The 20,785-nt window shown below is 41.7% G+C and overlaps 1 protein-coding gene across 3 annotated transcripts in view; it reads right to left on the reverse strand.

Annotated features, from left to right (window-relative positions):
* The window catches only part of LOC141807958 (neuropilin-2-like), a 106,181-nt gene that overhangs the window by 43,154 nt on the left and 42,242 nt on the right, over positions 1-20,785 (reverse strand). For all 3 annotated transcript variants that reach the window (XM_074694170.1, XM_074694168.1, XM_074694169.1), the window contains exons 5-8: positions 19,141-19,296; positions 18,885-19,054; positions 13,106-13,261; positions 2,342-2,486 (exon numbers count right to left, since the gene is read on the reverse strand). In XM_074694170.1, coding sequence (XP_074550271.1) covers positions 2,342-2,486; positions 13,106-13,261; positions 18,885-19,054; positions 19,141-19,296 — 627 coding nt within the window. The remainder of the gene's footprint in view (positions 1-2,341; positions 2,487-13,105; positions 13,262-18,884; positions 19,055-19,140; positions 19,297-20,785) is intronic.

The raw sequence follows: 20,785 nt of genomic DNA on the forward strand, positions 1-20,785 counted from the left end.
GGATGAATGTTTAATGCTGTGACGTTTGCAGCCGCGCCTCTCTTTAGTTAATAATGAATCAACAACAAACAACAACAAGCCGAGCAAAGCTAAATGAGCTCCCTCAAGTTTTGCAATAGAAACTCAAGTTGATTAGCAAAGAAAAATATGTATTGTAAAATTGTTTATTCAAATTTGGTTATTTTTGCATCTATAGAGAGCAGCAGTTGCACTCCAGCAGGTTTTTCTTATACAGGGGAGCCGTGGGAGTCGATTAGAATATCATCTCTGGAGAGGACAGCAGCAGAAATACCTATCACACAACAGCAGGAAAGCTCTGTCTCTCAACACGCACACACATGCATACACAAAAACACACACATATGGGAACTAAGACACATGCATTCTGCTTCACACAACGGCACAAAGTTAAATAATCGCAGTTAAAAGGCTGAAACATGCACATGCTCAGGTGTTGAGCCCACACATGAGTGCACACACACTCCCACAGTGCTTTTTACCGATAACAGGATCTTAAAAAAGCTGTAAAGCACACCACTGAGGCCCAGCCTATCCTGCACGCACACACACACTCACACATAGAGTTTTACAAACACGCACACTTACACAAGCCTGGTGAGAAAAACGATAAAGGTGCTAAAAACAAGTGATTGATAGGTGCTGCAGGGCTGAAATAAAAAGAGATTAAGGAAGGAGAGAAAGACAGATGGAGGGACAGCGAGCTGAACAAGACAGGGACGAAGAAGATTTAAGGCAAGGCACAAACGAGGAGAGGAACGAGGGACAGTGGGAGAAAAGTGGGAATGGAAGCTGTCAGCAAAGGCAGCAGAAGGACAGAGGAACGAGCAGAGAGGAAGGAAGAAAAAACAGAGCCACAATGAAGAAGGATAGGTAGAAAGAGGGGAAAAAGTAGAGGGAGAGACATAAAAGTGTGATTTAAGTTAATGACATGTCACTGACTGACTGCTTTATGTCTGCCTTTATAGGCCTGTGTAGGGCATTATCACAATCCCCCTGGCAGTGTGTTCGGGTGTGTGCTTGTCAATATGTCTATGTGCACCAGAGAAAAAAAAAGAAAAATAAATTATACTGCAGAGCTATTATCTGCTATGTTTAGATATAAAGTTTTCTCTGCAGTGTTTTTTCCCTCAGCTAACCTCTGAAGTGACAAAACCTGTCCATCAGATGAAACATAAACTGTCAAGATTTTGCATATAGAGCCAGTTTTTCTCAGTTTGATGATGGATTGCAGACATTACAAGGCAGCAGAGATGGGCAATACCCAAGGAAAAGAAATGGCCAAAGGATGTGTTGAAATGGTTCTCACTGGTGAAGTATAGCATGAAAAGAAGGGTGATATATAATGCAATTCCAGGTGTTACAATAGGGTAAAAATAGCCGGAACATGGGTAAAGACACCTGATATATGCCACATCCTTGTTTCTTATGCTTGCTCTGACTCTTCCGACACAACACTCAGGGAGACACACACACCCTGGACAGTATCATGTTGTTTTGGTGTGATTGTGATTTGTGTGGGTGCTGAAATAGCCCTCCTAGATAAGAGCATATCTGTCCCTCTCAATGGCCACTACTACGGCAGCAGAGAGAGGCCCTAACCTAATAATGATACAGTGAAGCTAGGACACACACACACACGTATGTGCACACTCAAATGGATTGAAACACTCGCTCTTTTACCATTTCTAACACACACACACAGAGACAGTCTAATTAAGTTTTATCTATTTATAGTATTGAGCAGATTATACCGGTTGAAATTGTGTTTGTTTGCCAGGGCTGCAGATGAAAGCTGAGAGCCTGTTACTCTCTGATGTTATCACCCACACATCACACTAGTATTATTCTATTAGGACTGAGTGTGTTTCTATTTGCGTGTGTGTGTGTGTGTGTGTGTGTTTGTGTGTGTATGTGTGTAATGTGTGAGTGGGAGACAAAGAGGCAGGATATGTATATGAAAGAGCAAGGGCAAGAGTGTGAGTGCTCATGAGGGCGGGTTATTCTGCGTGGATGTGAGTGAAAGAGAGGTAGATGACGGAAAGGCAAGGAAAGTCTAAAAAAAAAAAGTGGATGGATTGATGGATGGATGAACAAAGGAATTATAAGTCATTAGGTTATATAAATGATGAAATATAGAACTTCTCTCAATTTTTACAGGAAATGTTGTTAAAGGGATCTATTTTTACTATAACCCACCTCCTGACCCCATAAAAGTTAGTTTATCACTAGTGAAGAGTGAAGTGTTTTTGCAAGGCTCAGTCCCATGAGGCCAGAAAAAGTCTGAGAAACTCTACAGAAGAAATCACTTCATCTTTCTTACCCGTGATCTGACAACCGTAAAGCTCGAAGCGCATTGCGATGCCATTCTTCCACGTCTGAGGTCTGATTCGGACAAAGCGGGCCAAGACTGGCTGTGGGATCCGATTGAGAACCACCTCTGTGGCATCGACATTGGCATGGAATACCTGGAAAAAGAGAAACAGATGAAATTTAGATTTACAGCCTATGGGATTTTCTGTATTTGTGTTGTTTTGCCTCACACAAAGGCTCTGTATTACATCTTTCTAAGACAATTCATGACAACACATAACGCACAGAGATCTTTTGAGTTGTTCCAAACTGAAGGGTTTCCAAAGTGACATCACTGAGCCTTCATCCAGGTTTTATCTATACTGTTTTGTCCACACAAATTACTCAAGTAAAACTCTTTTTAATTCGATTAGACTGTATTATCAAGATAGTGTGGGACAGTTAAGTATGACAACTGTGAAACCTCAGAATAAGTACAGTTTCATTTGACTACAAACATGTATGAGCTCAAACTGCAATTAGGTTTGTCACCAGTGTACCTTCCAACACCATGCAAAATGTCTTAGCAGTGGAAAAAATAGTCCTAGCAGTACCACTTCCATCCTGTATCAAGCCACTGTCAGTATTTACTCTCTTTGAGAGGAAGTGCAGCATATTTGTAGCTTTCTTGAAGCTTTCTCAGAGCTGTTTGAAAAAAGAAGAAGTTAGGCTGTGTTACGATTTTAGCATGATCATGATGTGCAGAAAATGAGACACATGACTTTTAAGCTATTTAACACCCCGCTGCGTCCGTTGGCATCCATCCCATACTGCAGGGGGCGGTGTTTTGCAAAATTATATCTACCAGAGTTCTAAACGAGAGTCAAAAAGTTTGCCTTGGTTTACAATATGACATATCTCTCCCGGCGATTTTTCCAGGTTCTTTTATCAGATTCCTCATCTCTGCTGAGTGGCCACAATTTTTCACGCCATGAATTATTTACCACTCAGTTATCACAGTGAAGAGACACAGATAATTGTATTTCTACACTTTGACCAATAAGAGATCCTGTTCCTCTGCCATCTTGGCTGTGCGTCTTTGTTCGGCAGGTTAGAAATTTTCAGAGAGTGCGAGGTGTGGAAATTTTCTGCATGAAAAGGGCCGCGCAAGGGGGCATAGGTGTGAAAATTATGTCATTCACCCGCACAAAGCCGCACAGACCTGGTGGACGCGTCAAGCATAAATCAGCCCTTCTGTTTCTGCATGACAGTCAGCCCACTTTACTTTATGCAACAGGTCATGTTGGTATCATAAACTGAGCAAGCTAAGCAATAGCTACATCACAAGAGTGATTGACAAAAAAACAGTAAGGAACTCTACTTTCCCTACGACAATGACTGACAGAGAAAAATCAGTGTGCAAGCATTGTGCATTGTTTTGACTCAACCTCACACACTGGGAAAAATCATATTAAAGCCTTTACACATGGAAGGGCAAAGAAAAGCACACACTTTCACCCTCAATGAGAAGACAAAGACTTGATTTATAACACTTAGTGTCACACACAACACCAAAAACACACTATCTCCCCACTGCTTTACAAAGTGCCCCAGCCTCGTCACTCCTGACCAACTTCAACTACATACTTCACACACAAAGACACATACACACACCCTCTAAAAACACAGACAGTTAAAAAGGAAATTGAATGCTAGCACACATGGCCAGAAGCACTCTTTTTGTCTCTTGACACTGAGACTTTACATCTTTGTCTTTCTGACAGAGTGTCATGTTGCTCTCCCTCTTTCTGTCTATGACTACCATCTCCGTCGGCTCACCACAGGAAAACACAGCTGGGCTTCCTTTCTTCTCTCTCTCATTTCATGTTCAATCTTCTCTCTGTCTTTCTGTTTGACATCTCTATCTCCCCCTCTGGCTGCCATGATGATATACTGCTGTAAAAATCTAAGCAGAAAAACATGTCATGTTGTTTCATTAGAGAACCTCAAAGGCTGTTTTGCTGCTGAATCTCAAACTTTTTCTTCATTATGTTTCATTAGTGCTGAAAACACAGCATCCAGTGTTTAATACAGAGAGCAGCAAACCTCTTTCAACAGAGCCTAAGGCCTTGCAATTACTTGCTTGGGCGCCCATGTGTAGATGTTTACTTGTATTAGGAGTGTGTGGAAGTTCATCATATCTTCCTGTTCCCAATCCATTAAACAGCAGGGACCAAAATATGGATGAAAACACTTTGTGACTTACTGGAACAGGAGCAGGCGACCAGGCCAGCTGGGAATTGAACTTGTGACCCACTGGATGTACGACAAAGTCAGACCCAGTGCACTCATGCCCTTATAGTTCCCCTAATTCCACAAACTGTGACCGGTTAAATGATGGAAAAATGCCGAAAGGCCCCAAAAGACTTAATGGGAATGTGGTAGCAGCTGTAATTACAAGTGTGTGTGTGCCCTGGTGTGTCAGTGTGTAAAAGTGTAATTATGAAGTCTCACTCTAAGGGGCTGGGGGCTGGTGGGTCCTTTCTGATTTCCCTTGGTGCACGCCGAAACATTCCCTCACAAAATGTGTGCACAGATCACACACATACAGGGTCTTTGAATGTGTGTGTACATGTGTTTGTGTGAACACAGAACCTTGTATGTTTGTGCCCTCTCTATTTTCTTGTACACACAGATTCTTGAACATAAATCTATCCCTTCACTTTGTAAATACATTCCAAATGGAGCAACCATTCAATTTCTTTTCAGCCTCTGCCTGATGCAAACCTCTCATTGGTACCAATGCTGCTTTACAGCCTCTTCAGTAATCCTCTGATAGCCAGGTAAATGATATGAAAATACCAGAGGAGCTCATCACCACATACAGAACACTTGTTACCTCTATGAAAAGTCTCAGGAAATTGTCTTAAATATTCAGAATCAATGCCAAGTTGGCCCACTGTCAACATGTAAATATGTTTCCTACATAATGCATGGAGTGCAGTTTGCACAGCTGTGGTACTTTATCTACTGTTTTAACCTCACTGTTGGATTTTATCAGCCCATGTTGAAACAATCAGGCAGAATAAATTGAATATGTGTGAGTTATTTATTAGCATGTGCTCAAGTGAAACATGTACCAATATGCATTACGGTTTGCATCAAGACTCGAGCATTGACTGCTTTAAGACTTAGAAGATTAAGGATAGTAATCTGTACAAAGCACTAATAACTTATCCAGTTTCGAACAAGGGTTGGCATGGGTCTTCACTCCCTGGCTGTGTGTGACTGACTTGTTTGGCAACAGCTTCTGTTCAGTTTCAAGAAGACAGGAAACAACCTAAAAGACATTAACAGACGTCTGCAGGATGTAACCAGAGGAGTTTGTGCGAAGCTGCAGTCACGAGGACTGTTACTGTTATCAAACTACTACAAAATGGAAATGGTAAAAATTTTTGGTTTTGATTAATGGCGGGTGGATTGCATGTCCTTTTGATTTATTAGACACCTGCAATGATCCCATAGCTATGGAATCATAGACAGGGGCAGATCCAGACCTTGCAGCTGTGGCATCAAGTATGTGTAAGCATACAAGTGTCAAATTTAAGAATCAAAAAACGAAACTATGTTACATTAAAATTAAGGGTGCATCGATAACATTTGTCTGGCCCATCACCCACCCTACCAATACTGACTTGGGCCGATACCAATTTTTACTTTTAATTTTTTGTAACTGACAGCATGCCTTCAATTTTCCAATCTTATTTCATTAAAAATCATTGAGTAATACTTTCGAAACAATAAAATCTTTATGTTTAAACTTCAATTACTAATATAGTGTTCTGAGTTTTAGGTCCTAGAACAAAAAGCAACAATGGCTGGGTGTCAGACCTTCCCAGAGGTATATAAGATCAGTTTCATGTGCAAGGATAGGCCGATCACCGATGTGTCTAAAGGTCTCACACTGTAAGTCCAGGTTCTCACAGCGAATAGATCTGAATAAAACAGCATCATGGGCAATTTGGACTCAATTCACTCAAGACTCAGCTCAAACTCAAAGTTTGGAGACTCAGTATGCTTTTCTAACTTGAATGCCAACCTTTTCAAAATTGGCAAAATGCTGTGGTTCAGTCTAAAGTTCATAACACAGATGGGATCTCATCACAGGGAGTCAGTGTAAGGGGATATGCAACCTCTCAGCGGTCTTAGACTCCTTCATTCACTGTTAACAGACTCTTTCTAAAAGGCTTCTGCAGCAATCAGCTAATGGAAGACAACCACAACACAGCTCGGGTTGTGTGTGAAAGAAAGACAGCGGAGTTAAGTCCAGCATCTGTTCCTGGTGTCAGCTTCCCTTGTTTCTTCACTCAGGTGGCTGCATCTGATCACTGCACAAAGCATCCACAAAGCATTGTTTGGCATCTACTCCACAAGAACAATGCCAAGGGAGATAAGTCTTCCATATTCAAATGGTGCTTTCATTCAGTGAAGGTCAAAGGTGACGGACATGGAGTGAATGCTGTTTTTTCCTTCATTTACACACACCTGCTCTACTGAATAACAATAATGTGCCATACACAAGGACACACACTGTGAATCTGCCTCTGCTTTGTAGTCAGAAGGAGGCTAACCAGGCTTAACATGTAACTACAGAAAAGAAAAAGAGCACAAGGAGGAAAAGGTCCACCTCATGGGAAGGAAAAGAACAGGTGTGTCTGTGTTTGTGTCACCCTGCAGGGTGGCAGTCAGTCAACCGGTGAGCACCGGTTCAGACATATTGAATTATTCAAATGTCCGTGCTCTGTGAGTGTTTTTAGTCTTTGTGTGGATACAGCTATAAAATAGTAAAACAGCCTCTATCTCCTCTAATTTCATCACACAAGGACAAACGCACACACATGGACTTCAGGGAGGAAACCTGTGTTTGAAAGCTGAATCCAGGTGTGTGACGGCAAAGTCCGCAAATCTATTGAACCCAACAACACGAGTCACGCTCAAACACTCCCCTTGGTTGCACTTCCTACTATTTTTTCCTCAACTTTTTCCTCTCCATTTGTCACAAGCTCTTTTCTATCCTGCTCTCCCTCACCTCAACTCGGCCCACCCTCCTGCAACCCACTGCCGATTCATTTAATATCCCCTCTCCTGACATTCTTCCAGGCTGTGTTGCTGGGACCTCTGATCTTTCCAGAGGGATTTCTGGTCAACACCCCTGTCTGCTTTTCTCATTATTCCTCTTCCATCCATCTATCCCTCTTTCTTTTTTGTGCTGTTTCCCCTGTGAATGCTTCTTTTCTTTCCTTTCCTTTCTGCCTCCTTCCTCCTCTCTCTTGTTCCCCTATGAACCTCACTCCTCTCCCTTTGGTTTCCAACTCTCTTCCTCCCTCCGCACAGCTTACTTTTTCTTGCTCTATCACTTCTGTGCTTCACTGCTTGACCTTTTGCTTGTATTTTTCTTCGGTATTTCTCTTTTTCAACTTTCCTACTCTCCCTCCTCATCACCATTCCTCTCAGTCAACCCACGTTTCCCTCCTCCCCATCCATCCTTCCCTCCTACAGATTAAGGTGGGAATAGGAGGTTTTGGTCTTGGCTGAGGTCCAGGGTTGTAATGACCAGAGAGGACGAGTCAGAAGGGCTAAATGATGACATTTGTTCCAGATAAGACGAACACTCAAACTAAAGCAAAGTACTAACTGCAAATTCATCTCTCAGAATCCTCTCTTTTAGAAAATTGTAGGTTATGGTTTTAAAGATTATCTTGCCAGAATTTGCTGTAGTGAGAGTTTTTAAAAGAGCAGTGATTCTTCCCATGGTCTCTTCAGAAGTTAATCAGGGTCACACTGTCTCATTAATATTAAACATGTTCAATATTTACGATCAGAAATCCAGTGAGTGGGGGGAACCTCGATGAAAACTGTGCGTGCAGTCTACAGACTGTTACACGAAATAGAATGAAAGTCACGGAAGCAGGCTTTCTAGAAATGGGAGCACAGCACTGAAGTCACAAAGTACAAAGAAAGATGAATATCAGAACCATGGAAGGAAAAGAGCCACTGGAAATTAATATCTAGAGGCCAGGCCAACTCATCATGCTCTGCTCATTATGTTGGGTTATTGTTACAGTCAAGCTAAATATGGTGCTGGTTTTGGTGGTTTCTGTTTATGACTTCCTGTAATGCCTGATGAGCTTTTGGTAAATTGACATGTCATAGCTCAGACATCTGGGCAAACAAAGAGGCTTGCATATCTGATAAGTCCAACCCCGACTTGCCAGAGCAGGGACTCAGTCAGTCTACAACATTGCCAATGTGAGTCGACACATTGACTTGAACAGAAACCTATCTGATTCAGTGCTGTGACGGAGTAGAGCTGGACCAGAGGTGCATCCGGTGTAAAATGGCCAAAGTATTGTGGGCCAGGCTTGAGGATACATTATCCAGGGTATATGCTAAACTCCTGAGGTTGATTTCAACACCTTTTTAAGACTTTTTCAAAACCCTTTAAAAAAGTTTTAAGGCTTTTTTGCTTCTCTCAGTTGTTGTTGGCATCCACTTTTTAACAGTTGTAGTTTACTTTTTTTACAGAAATGATGTAAGCTAAGGAGGAATAAAGCTTGAAAGAACAAATGAAACTAAAGGCAGGTTTATCGACACTCCCACAACAAGAAACAGCAGTTATTCAAGGCCAACTTGCTGAAGAAAATTAGAAATTATTTAATCATTTTTTAAAATTTAGGACATGTGCCGGAGATAGTGTGATTTGCTTTGATGTTGCATTTAATTTCTCTTTATGAAACTAGAAATGACGTTAATTTATAGCTGGTGTTTATACCGCTCACAATCCTTATTGTTGTATTTAATGTAACTAGAGTCTTTATGTATTTTTTGTTATTTTATTTTTTTTTATTTTTGTATTTTTCTACTGACTCCATCGATTGCTGCTATTAACGCAACAATTTTCCAGTTTGGGATCAATAATGTAACTCTATTCTTTTCTATTATATTCTATTTTAGAACTTTATCGGCTGAATGTTGAACGTCCCAATCAGGGGACAGTCGCAGGGAGGAAAATAAATATTCATGGATATTTTTTGGGTCAAAGCTTGAATACCTATGAAACTTAATACCTCAAAACCACAATTAAGACTTTTTAATACTTTTTAAGACCCCGCGGACACCCTGATTATCTTCAACTTTTAATCCCAAGTTAATAAAACCTCTCGTAACCAATAGATCCCTGTGTGCACTAAATCATAAAACCCTTCAAATACTAAAACAAAATCCAACAGCTACTTCTAACTTCCAAAAAGAAGCTCAAGAGTGTCCTGTTTCTGCAGAGTTAATTCTGGAGTCTTGTTTGCCCTGCGTCTTCCACTCTGCCCATCTGTTTGCTTACCCGGGTGCACGTCTTGATTCAGTGCCTGTCATTTGGGAGCCTGTCAGTACAACGCAGTAATAAATGTTGAATGAACATTACTTCTCCTTCTCCCTCAAACATTCCTGCAAGTTAACATGTATTCCACATGCTCCATCTGGTTCACTGCGAGCCTTAATGACACTATCACAGACATTAGAGATCACACAAATCATTATGCTGCTGTGTGACATTAGCTCCGCCTCTATGGCTCCCAGATGTTTAAAACCATCATGTATGTGTGTGTGAGTGTGTGCTGGTGTTTTGGGGTACAGTTTCTGATTTATTGAAAGATATGCACTAGTGAATTGAGCTGAATAAGGTTGAAATCCCAAATTCGACAATGCATGTGTTTGCACATGCACTTGCTGTCAACACTGATTTATAATTGTGATGTGCGCAGGTGTGTCGTTGTGTGAGTGCAGACAGTGTGCTAAGCTCATATTTTTCTTTTCTACTATACATGTGGATCACATTAATTCTTGTCCTCCTTTAATGCCCCTTCTCATTAAACACAAACTCAATAATTCTCCCATAGACACACACACACACACACACACACCAAACCAACACCATAGGCCAAGCACAGAAAAGTCATTTGTTCAGGCAGCATAAACTTGCCTGTCTAAATCATGATGACTTTCTCAGGAGCATATGGGGGGAGGGAGACGGAATGATGAAGTGCTGACGGAGGCAAAAGAAGAGGGATGGGAAAAGAGAGAAAGAGTGGAGGGACGAGGTGGATGAAGATATGAAGACTGGGGACAGCGACGGGAGATTAGATGGATGGAGAGACTTTGAAGGACTTAGTGAAGAGGTGAGTGAATGAAAATGTCAGGTAAAAGTCATGGATGAGTGGATAGTTTGATGCAGGTTCAAGATGTTACTCAGACAGGAGTTGCATCCCTTGCGTTGGCAGGGAGGCTTATGTTGAATGAAATCAATAAATCAGCATGTCTACATAAATAAATAAGGAGAATGTTACATGCATACAACTGCTCCAAGATCTGCTCTCAATTATAAAAAACATTTCCTTGAGTTATCCTCTGAACGCAGACATGGGATTTCACACACCCAAACTATAAAACATCCTGCCAAAAGATCTTCTTGGCTTTTGCTTTTGAGTTATTTATATATCCTCCTCACAACACACTTTCAGAAGACACAAACTTTAACTCACACCTAAAAGCAGACAGAGATGACCAGAACTGCAAGTTGAGGCCACCTGAGGTGTGCCAACATTTGATTTTTAGTCAGATTACCATCATTCTTCTGGTCTTTTCTCAGCTCCCTCTGCTCTTACTTCCCTCTTCATCTTCTTTTATTCTGATCCAGAACAGTGAATCAAGTAAACCAACTGATGGCCCTGGGCAGAACAATCAGATTGCTGCACAGACTGACCCTCCAGGGGAGCGATTCTCACTCAAAAGACCTTTAGCAGTGGGTGCGAGGTGGTGCATGTGTGTGTGTGTGTGAAGGCGTGTGTTTGGTAGACAAACGAGGGATATTCAACCAGAAGCTGCTGCTGATTTATTCAAAACCCCTCCTCCTCCAACACACTCACACCACATTCATAATCACATGCACGCCCACACAACCCTCTGTGCCTCTCTTAGCATTCAGCTCTGAGGCAGTTTTCCATGGTTATAGGGGGAATCAAGGGGGATTATGGTTGGTGACACCAACAGCTGACCTGAAAACATCATCATTAATCTGAATGTATTGTTATTAAATCATATCCCCTGGTGTCAGAAGCAGGGGCAGAATATTACTCCATGACTGATGACATAGCAGAATGAATACATGCAATATGTTTGAAAGAGATGAATTAACAAACTAGACATAGAAACTTATTCTTTCATTTGATTGAACTTTTGACTTAGGTGAGTCTGGTTGTTACACGTGATGTCATCCATGACATGTAATCCATATCTAAGGATAAATGCTTCTTCGCTTGCTGGGAAACATTTGTGTCAGTTGCACAGTTTTTCATCCAAACTATTGAGCTTAAAGAGGAGATATAAGTGTAGGAGTCGGTATGAAGCAGCAAAACTGGATGTCCAACCTAAACAATGTGCAGATTAACAAGGTGTTACATACTTATATGTAGTGAAGCTCTGAATCTGTATGCAAAATGCGTAAAACAGTCCATTGTCAATGTAGAGACCTACACGAGTTTCTTAAATGATAATCTCATAGCATCTCCAAACTGGTTCATGACATGTTAGCAGGTGGGCCTCAAACATCAAAGTCTGCCCATAACTCTGACAGCAGCTAAAACAAAGCTTTTCACATAGAGGCTGAAATAAGGGTTTTCTAAAACAACAATGTGATGAAAAATGAGGATTTTTGAGTTGTATAAAAGGTATAAATAAAAAAGCAAACAAATAAATAAGTAAATAAATAAATACAATGAAAATACAACATGTTTCAGCAGATTGCCTTAGCATGTCTTAAACTTTCTTGTGCCTCATCCCTGTACATGTTTTTCCCCCTTACTTTATTTTGTTTCCATATCTTCCTGTGTTTTATCCATCAATCACTTATCAGTGACGCAGCTCAAACTGTTAGCCTTATGGTATCTGAAGTCCACAGCGGAACCACATGCAGATGGTAAGACTGGATCTCCGGTTTCCTCCTTACAGTATAAAGTATTTGTGCATATGCATGTCAGTGAGTGTGCATGCATTAGTGTTCTTTATGGAGGAGTCATGGTTTATGGCATTCAGCTAGACGTGGCGTTAGACCGCAGGACAAACATATGTGACCGCTAGAGCAGTGGGAGCACAAGTGTGATGGAAAAAACAGCCACAACCACTGGAACGCTCTTCTGGTTTAATTGAAGCTGCAACCATTTTAAAGACCTGTGGTACCGTCTGCTTCATTTCTACCCAGCACTCCCAGTCTTCAGCACACTCACCGATGATTCATCATGCTCTAACGCCTCTGAGAGAAGCGGCTCACAAACCTGTCCAAGCAGGTCGACATTAGGCAGGAATCTGACCAGTAAGTAACAGGAACCAGATGGGATGTGAAGAGCAGACTGTGCGGTGTGAGCGTGATGTAAGGTATCACTCTGGAGCTTGGAGACGTGTGCTGTTTCTGGCTTGGTCGTAAACCTTTAAATGAAGCCAAGTGAACGGTGGTGGAATGGCTGTAATTGCAGACACTGGTTGGGTTCTGGGCTTGTGGTCAACTCTTGCTGCATATATTCCATCTCGTGCTTTTCTCTGCCTCTTCCATGTGGGTGCATGTTGAGGCATGTGTCACCTAAGAGCATCCAGACTTTCTCCAGCTACCCAGATTAGTTCGTGGTTGAACTCATGGCACCAATATGTGTGCAAGTGTGTGTGTGTGTTCCCTGCATAGGTCTGAGCCTACCTTATGGTTCTTGCCGTGCCTGTAGATCATCCAATCCTCTCCATTGGTGCTAACTTCCAGCTTGAAGGTGGTGACATGATAAGACTTTTGCGTTTCTTTTGAAATGGCGCCTTGAGTGGCGATGCCTGTTAGCACCTTCAAGGTATGGAGGTCCACCTGTTGGTCCAAAATAAAGGGAGAGAAGGTTTTAAATAAAAAATTAACCTGTAATTTAGCCTGGGATAACGGTCAATAAACCAATAAATCGTACATTGAAAAAAATGATCTCAATAATTTTGCAGGCATCAACACACGTTTGTTTATTAATACTAATAATAGTGATACATTTTATTTCAAGGCGCCTTCCAAGACACCCAAGCACACTGTACAAAACACTGTTTAAAAATACTACAAAAGTTTAAAAAGAAAAATGTATAAACATATATATATTAAAGATAAGATGGATGACAGTCAGATTGAGTAGGCCAGGTGGAATAGATGGTTTCAACGAGTCAATGTCTCGGGTGTCCGGTGGGAGTTGGGACCCCAGAGATGTCAAGAGGGATCACTCTGTGCATTGCTCTCAGCACCGGGGTGCGTTTGTTCTACTAATACTCATGAGAAATAAATTTTTATTGCATTTAAAAGTGTGTATTTCATAATCATTATTTATTACTTTAATATTTGAGGCTAATTTGGTCTCGAAATAATATTGTCAATATCATTTATCATCAAGGGTTGTGGGAAAATATATTGTCCAGCAAAATTTGTTATCAGCCCAGGCCTACCTGTAACAACAGAAAAACACTTGAAAGAAAAGTTTTCTAGGGTTGTAATTGGAAATATCATCAGGCACAAATGTTGAGTTATTTACCTTTCAGATTTCCCTCTTGTAAAGTGTGTAAAGCATTACATTGACTGAAAACGTCCATAATCACAAAATTATTCACCCAAATTTATGAGCCTTCCTCTCTCACATTCATTGCTTTTCTTTCCTCTCTCTGTCTCTCTCCTTGCAGATCGATAGTAATGACCCGGGGCTCATTTTAATTTCCTCCCATACAATAGCCATAATCACCTCCCTATCCTGATCGTGGATGCTACACTACGTGTTCCGAATGCTGCTAGCCGTGCTGCATTGAACATGGATCCCACTGTGTAATGGATGCAAACTTTACACTCTCTCATTTTGAGGTCCCTTGAGTAGATGTACATTTGTTTTGCTCCACAGTGTCTGAAATGAATTAATCAAGCAGAAAAAGTAGCTCTTTAAGTAATAATAGAAAGATAAAAGGTATTGAATCTCTTGATTTGTACAGAGCACTCAATGGACTTCATATTTACCATTCCTAATCTTTACCAAGAACACAGTCCACATTACTCTGTCCCATTTTCCAGCCCTGGGTTTACATGTCCTTTGCTACACTGGGTTATTGATTGGAGATGCAGGCCTTTACTTTACAAAATAAGCTTTTGTGTGGAGGAGAAAAGAGCCTCAGACAAAAAGGGCCTGCAGACAAATAAAGAGCAGCAGATGAGAAAGGGTTTATTGTGAGTTATAACATTTTTTCTCCTCCGTTGGAGCTGCTGAAACCTGTAGATTAATCAAAACTTGTGTGCATGTGTGTGTGTATGCGTGTGTGCGCGTGTGAGAGGGGGGGTGCATGCTGTGTGTCCCACAGGGGTATAGTACAAAACACGGAGGGAGGTAAAATGCTGCGCTTGTTATCTGTCAGAGAGACAGGTGTTTTAGATTACTTGTAACACACACACTCTGACACAAACACACACACACACACGCACACTTTGACACAAACACACATACACACACTGACACACACGCCCCTGCACGCTTAGGGCCAGACAGAGATCCACCTAGACAACTAATCGATAGTCCGGAACTGAGGACAGGAACGAATGAGAAGAGGAAGGGTGTGGAGTGAGGGAATAAGAGGAAGAAGGAGAGAGGGAGGAAAAAGTGAAGGAGGCAAGGAATAAATGAATGAGAGAGAGAGCAAGAGAGGGAGGAAGAAAGAAAGCAAGAGAGGGAGGAAGAAAGAGAGCAAGAGGGAGACAGAGATGCTAAGTGAGCCTTCCCAAGGCTTCTCATCAATCACTGAGTTGTTAGAATAACGGAGCCACCAGAGCTCACATCATCAATCTGCACCACACCTCACTGGACCAGAGAAGAAACAGAAGAAGGAGCAGATCAGAAGAGGAGGAATGTACAGAGACAATGTCCTGGTGTACCCACCTAGTCACCCCAAAATCTGTTGGTTGAACCTCCATCGTTTCAGGGAGATGATCTTTAAAGACTTTTCTGAGCTGAGAGTTTCAGATTATGTGAATTTTGGCTACAGAAAGTTGAAGCAGAGTGCTAAAGCTGCTGTGACAGGTGTGACCAATGACTGTACAAAATATGGACGTAGCCTTTGCTACGTCACCCGCCTGTTCCTGATACAGTGTAATGAAGCCAATCCATGGACGCAGCCATTTTGGTTATGACGCCAGCTGTGAGTTTCCTTTCCAACAGCTACAGGGCGCCTGCCAGTCATGTGACCTGAGCTGTGTCTCTGATTGGAAAATCAAACGAGATTTTTGATCACCAAAAGGCTATGAACTTTTTTAAAGAGGATACGAAAGACTTGGGGATCACCTGAGCTTTCTCAAGGTGACCGAAAAACTGGCTAGAAGATATTACAGCAGGGCAATAATCACACATTTCTTGGATAAAACAGAGACGTTCAGAGTCAAACTTTTAGTTCGGACCCTTCTGTAATAGCTTCAAGATTTAGTGGACCGCATACATCTTCAATAAAAAGAAAAGAAAATGGCATCATACCCTACGTGGAGGACCCCAGAGAAAGATTTAAACCCTACACGTGGCTCTTGAGCCAACATAGCAACACACACATGCTGAGCCGCATGGACCGCACATATCTTTCAAAACACACCCAACTACTGAAACGCAGACGCACACACTTAGTCCGAAGAGGAACAGGGTGCAAGGAGTAAGAAGGAGAGGCACAGTGGCATTTATGACAGCTGCTTGTCATGATAGGAACTTGCACACACACCAACACAAATGCACGAAAATACACACGAGCAGGGGCCTTGCTCGCTGCTAGGTGTTAACGAAGGGGAACAGCTGAGAGCCCCTGTGGAACGCAGCCACCTGACCACAACACTGGTGACCAGAGAGAGATGGAACGGCAACACGAGGGAGGCAGAAACTTGATTTCAAGCCATCTGTCAGTACAGTTTTATGCCTTCAAATCTGATGTTTAATGAATTATTGGGGTCTTATCATAGGCTGATGAGGTGTATGGCCCACCTGGACCCCCTTTGAAGAAAAAAAAAAGTATAAATGAGGAGCTATTTAACTAATTCACATTGGGCATATTCTTCAATGTCTGCTCATTTTGAGATCATTCCGGAGAGAGTGAGCAGTCAGCTGCAGTGGAGGTGAGACAGGAAGGAAGCCTGATGAGACTGAGGAGACCTTGGCCTCATGCTAACTCTTGGACCGAGGCCCTTCCTGTGTTTGCTGGCCCACACTTTGGCCACAGCGGAGCGCAGACAATCAGAAGCACTGCTTCCATTCCACATCTGTGTGTGGCTGTCTGTGGCTTTGTCTTTGTTCCTGGAAAATAACAAATGAGGTGTGTGTCTGGTTCTTATCGCTTACCGACTCATTTTCTGTAGCACAAAATGAACATCACAATTTTTAAAAGCCACACATCTTGGGCTATCAAGTGTAATCTGGAAGAAAAGGGTCTAAATCTTACAAGCTTACTAGCCAAATTTCGGTAAAATTTGGAATGAAGGATCTTATCATTACCTCAGCCAAGGAGGTTATGTTTTTGGGGGAGTTTGTGTGTTTGCTTGTCTATGAACAACATAACTCAAAAAGTAACGAACAGTTCTTGATGAAACTTTCAGGAAATGTTCAAAATAGGATAAGAAAGAAGTGATTACATTTTGGTGCTGATCCAGATCACCTACTGGATCCTGGATTCTTTTAAAGGATTCTTTATCATTGTGAGATAGGGCCGTTTTCACCATATGTGTATATAACTCAACGATAAATGGTCAGATTGCTTTGCGACAGATTACAAGACAAGGTCAGGATAATTTCTGAAAGATGTAAAACTAAGATCCAGAATAAGAAATATGTACTCGGTCATCGTCATTTTCAACACTGTCAGGTAACAAATTATCGTACAAACCTGCAACTCACACCAAATTGTAGCAGGCAGTCTGCTGAAAGGGAGTATAACATTAAAGTAGGACTTGAGTGTTGCGTGACAATCACATTATGCTTGGTGGAGGTCTGCGCTCTCTGAGTGCTTTTCTAGTCTTACTAATTAGTTGACTAAAACATGTCACCAATAACCAATTCATACCTATTTAAAAGCTTATTAACAAGGAGTACAGCAAAACCTGTATCCAGTCTTTGTGAGCTACTGTACAAGAAGTTCACACCAAGCCAGATAATGTGCTGTTTACAGAAGGCGTCTCTCTGAAGAGTGCCTCGCAGGCTGGTTTGAATCCATTTCTGGCTGAGCTTGTGTATGAACCTCACACCGCCTTTTCCCTCTCACCCAGACAGCCTCATAACTCAGCCTCGGCACAGGGATGGCACAAAGTTGGCACTGTGATGGAATACAGGAAACAATGCCTTACCCAGGCATGTAGCTGTTAAACCTTGATATCACTACACCTCCCACTCACTCGCTCTCACTCACTCTCTCCCACACATATACACATCCAGTGCCACAAATATAGCTGTGGTAGAGTTATTATGTGTGACTTGAAAAGGGATGCTATAAAAATAAGAATGCGGGCAGCTTTTAGGTGAGGCAGGGTAAACTTAAGCGAGAGGGGGATTTATTTCTAAGATTAGGATCTTGGATTTGTGCTTTCTATTTACAGGTTATACAAAAAATACACAATCTGCACTCAGGGATCTGGATTTTTCAGCATGGTGTAGTCAATTTGTAGCCCAAATAGTATGGACTCATGATGTATCAGCTGTGTTTGGTACATGCAGGAAAAACTATGTGAGGACTAAAAGCTTAAATCCTGACTCCCATCTGATAACAATTCATTAAATTACGTTGACAGGTATCTTTTTGTGAGTTCAGCTTACAGAGATGGAAAGAGAAAACTTTAGTGATATATCTGCCTGTCCCTTTCACCACCAATCAGTGGAGACAGTTCTCAAGTTCAGAAAAGAGCCATCCAACCTCCACAGCACCTCTAACAATATTTATTGTTATTTTGAGTTGTTTTATGCTCTACTCAATGAAAAACAAAGACCAATCGATAATAATAATGATATATATGTTTTCTGGGCTTATACAGCTAAAGTAGGCAAGCATAAAGCCACTGTTGAACTGAGACCTGCTTGAAATGATTGAACGAATGCTACTCTGAGGGATGTAATGGACTTGAAAGAGAATAAAGTCTTGGCTTGAAGTCGATCCATCCTAACTTGAATGACAAAAGAGTTGGCATTCCTTACAAGAGACATATTTGCATAGCTTTGTTAGACTATGACAAACGCTCAGTGCTGATGTGGACATTTGGAGAATTAAATGTGTCTTATGTACACATTAGACAATAACTTAGTGTTCTTGATGTCTTATGCCAGCATAAGCAAGTGACATTTCAGGGATTCGTCCTGTATGGATGTTGCTCCCATCAGCCAGGCTGTTGGGCCCTCCATGGTGAAACATATGTCTCTGTTTTCATTCAGCCCCAGTTTTCTAAACTCAGATTAGGAGCAAGCTGTTACCTGTATGTACTCCCTGTTGCTGTCTTTGTTTGGCGTCCATCCATTGTCGTTGTAATTGAGTCGAGCCTGTCGGGGCAGCCAGTGTTCATCATAGAAACTCGATGAGGCTGTGATCTGGTCATCTGTGATCTTTCCCGACTCCATCCCAAAAGGATTACTGCAATGGAATGCTACAGGAGGGTAACAGGAGAAAAAGATATCAGAACCTGTAGTCTTGCATGTCTTTTGATTTTCAAAATAAAAGTCTTACACTTACTTTCACTGACTTCCTTGTGTGTCATGTTGTACCGTGCTGAGAAACCATCTTTGGCCACAGCCATGTCAGTGTGGAAAGAAAGAGCCAGAATCCCTGTAGATGACTGGATCTCTGGAGGAAACCTGGTCCCACAGTATCGACCAATCAGAGGTCCAACTGCAGATTAGAGAGGGAGGGAGAAGCACTGGATTAATAATCAGTCTGATAAACTCCTGCCTTCTACTGTTATGTCATATTTACAGCTCTTTATTTTTTACATGACCTATGATACAAAGCTGTCAGCCTGTTTACGTTACTAAGATCTCTCCCATCCAGGTGTCAAAACGGTACACTGAGTTTTCATTCTTTTACAAATCCTTTTATCCCATAATCCTCACATTTGTCTCTCTCCTCCTTCGTTAGTTTCACTGTATTTTTCCACTCATCTATATCACTGATTCCCTCCTCCACTGACAGCTGCTCATCACTCCACCCTCTCATGTCATCACCTTTCTATCCTCCATTTATCCACTCTATCCCTGGTGGTGAAGTGGTTTTAACAGTGTGTACCATACATGCTTTATTTGTCCGTGTGTAAATCCACAGATCTAAGTGATTCCTCCTCTGTCTTCCTCTCTGATTCCACAACTTGTACATGTCAACACAAACAGATGAGTGTGATTAAAGAGCCCCAGGGTGTGTAAGTGTCTGCATGTGTGTGTGTTTGTGTGAAGGGCCGAGTGCACTGATAGTAGACTCATGCTGTTCCTCTCTGACTCCTCTCTTACACTAACAGTTACACACATGAAGAGGCCTGTGGAGGAAGAAGACGAGAAAATAGCCAACAATCGATCAGTGGTATTGATTTTTTTTCTTCCTTTCTGGAACGGGTGGATGTTTGAAATAGGGCTCTAGAGCAAATAACAGTAATAACTCTTTACTGATAGTGGTGATGGAAAAGGAGGAGGAGGAGTGGAGAGAAGAGAATAGGAGAGAGGAGAAGTCTCTCTTGACTGTGTTTGTGAATTTGGTTGTAGAAGACCTATTTGATCCTGAAAACATGCAAAGCAACACACACACACAAGCTACACCACTGCAGGAGTGATGCTGAGGCAACATTTTGGCTTTGCAGTTAAACTGTGTGCAAATGACACTAGGGGTGAGTACCTTTCACATTTGAAACGATAAGGCACCGATGCCCGGTACCTGGCAATCAGTACCGGTATCTAACAGTACCAATTTTTCTGTACTTTTTTGTGTTTATGTGGTAGAAAATATCCATTTGTTTAATAATAAAATACACATTTTTTTTCAATTTAACATATTCTTCAATTTATTACCTTGCAGTGCTGTGTTCATGTCCTGTATGGAAAATCACCCACTCTTCCACTCCCTCACAGTCAAAAGGATACATTTAGGTACCTAAATACAGAACCTTCTGATTTTACGTGAATCGGTACCCGGTACTTTTGACAGAATTCAGTCAGTACCTATAAAACTACCTAATTCAGTACCAATACCTAAATGACACAGGGGTGGGTTTTCACTCCTGTCCATCCAACTCCCACAAAAAAAATCACGTCCCCCACTCCAGGAAAATTGACCCCCACTCTCATCCCCCTTTTACTCAGAACAACTCCCAATCCTGTACCGCTCCCATTTTTCC

The sequence above is a fragment of the Halichoeres trimaculatus genome, unplaced genomic scaffold (genome assembly GCF_033239565.1).
Source record: "Halichoeres trimaculatus isolate MK-OKI-2021-1 unplaced genomic scaffold, fHalTri1.1 fHalTri1_scaffold_19, whole genome shotgun sequence".
Classification (NCBI taxonomy): Eukaryota; Metazoa; Chordata; class Actinopteri; order Labriformes; family Labridae; genus Halichoeres; species Halichoeres trimaculatus.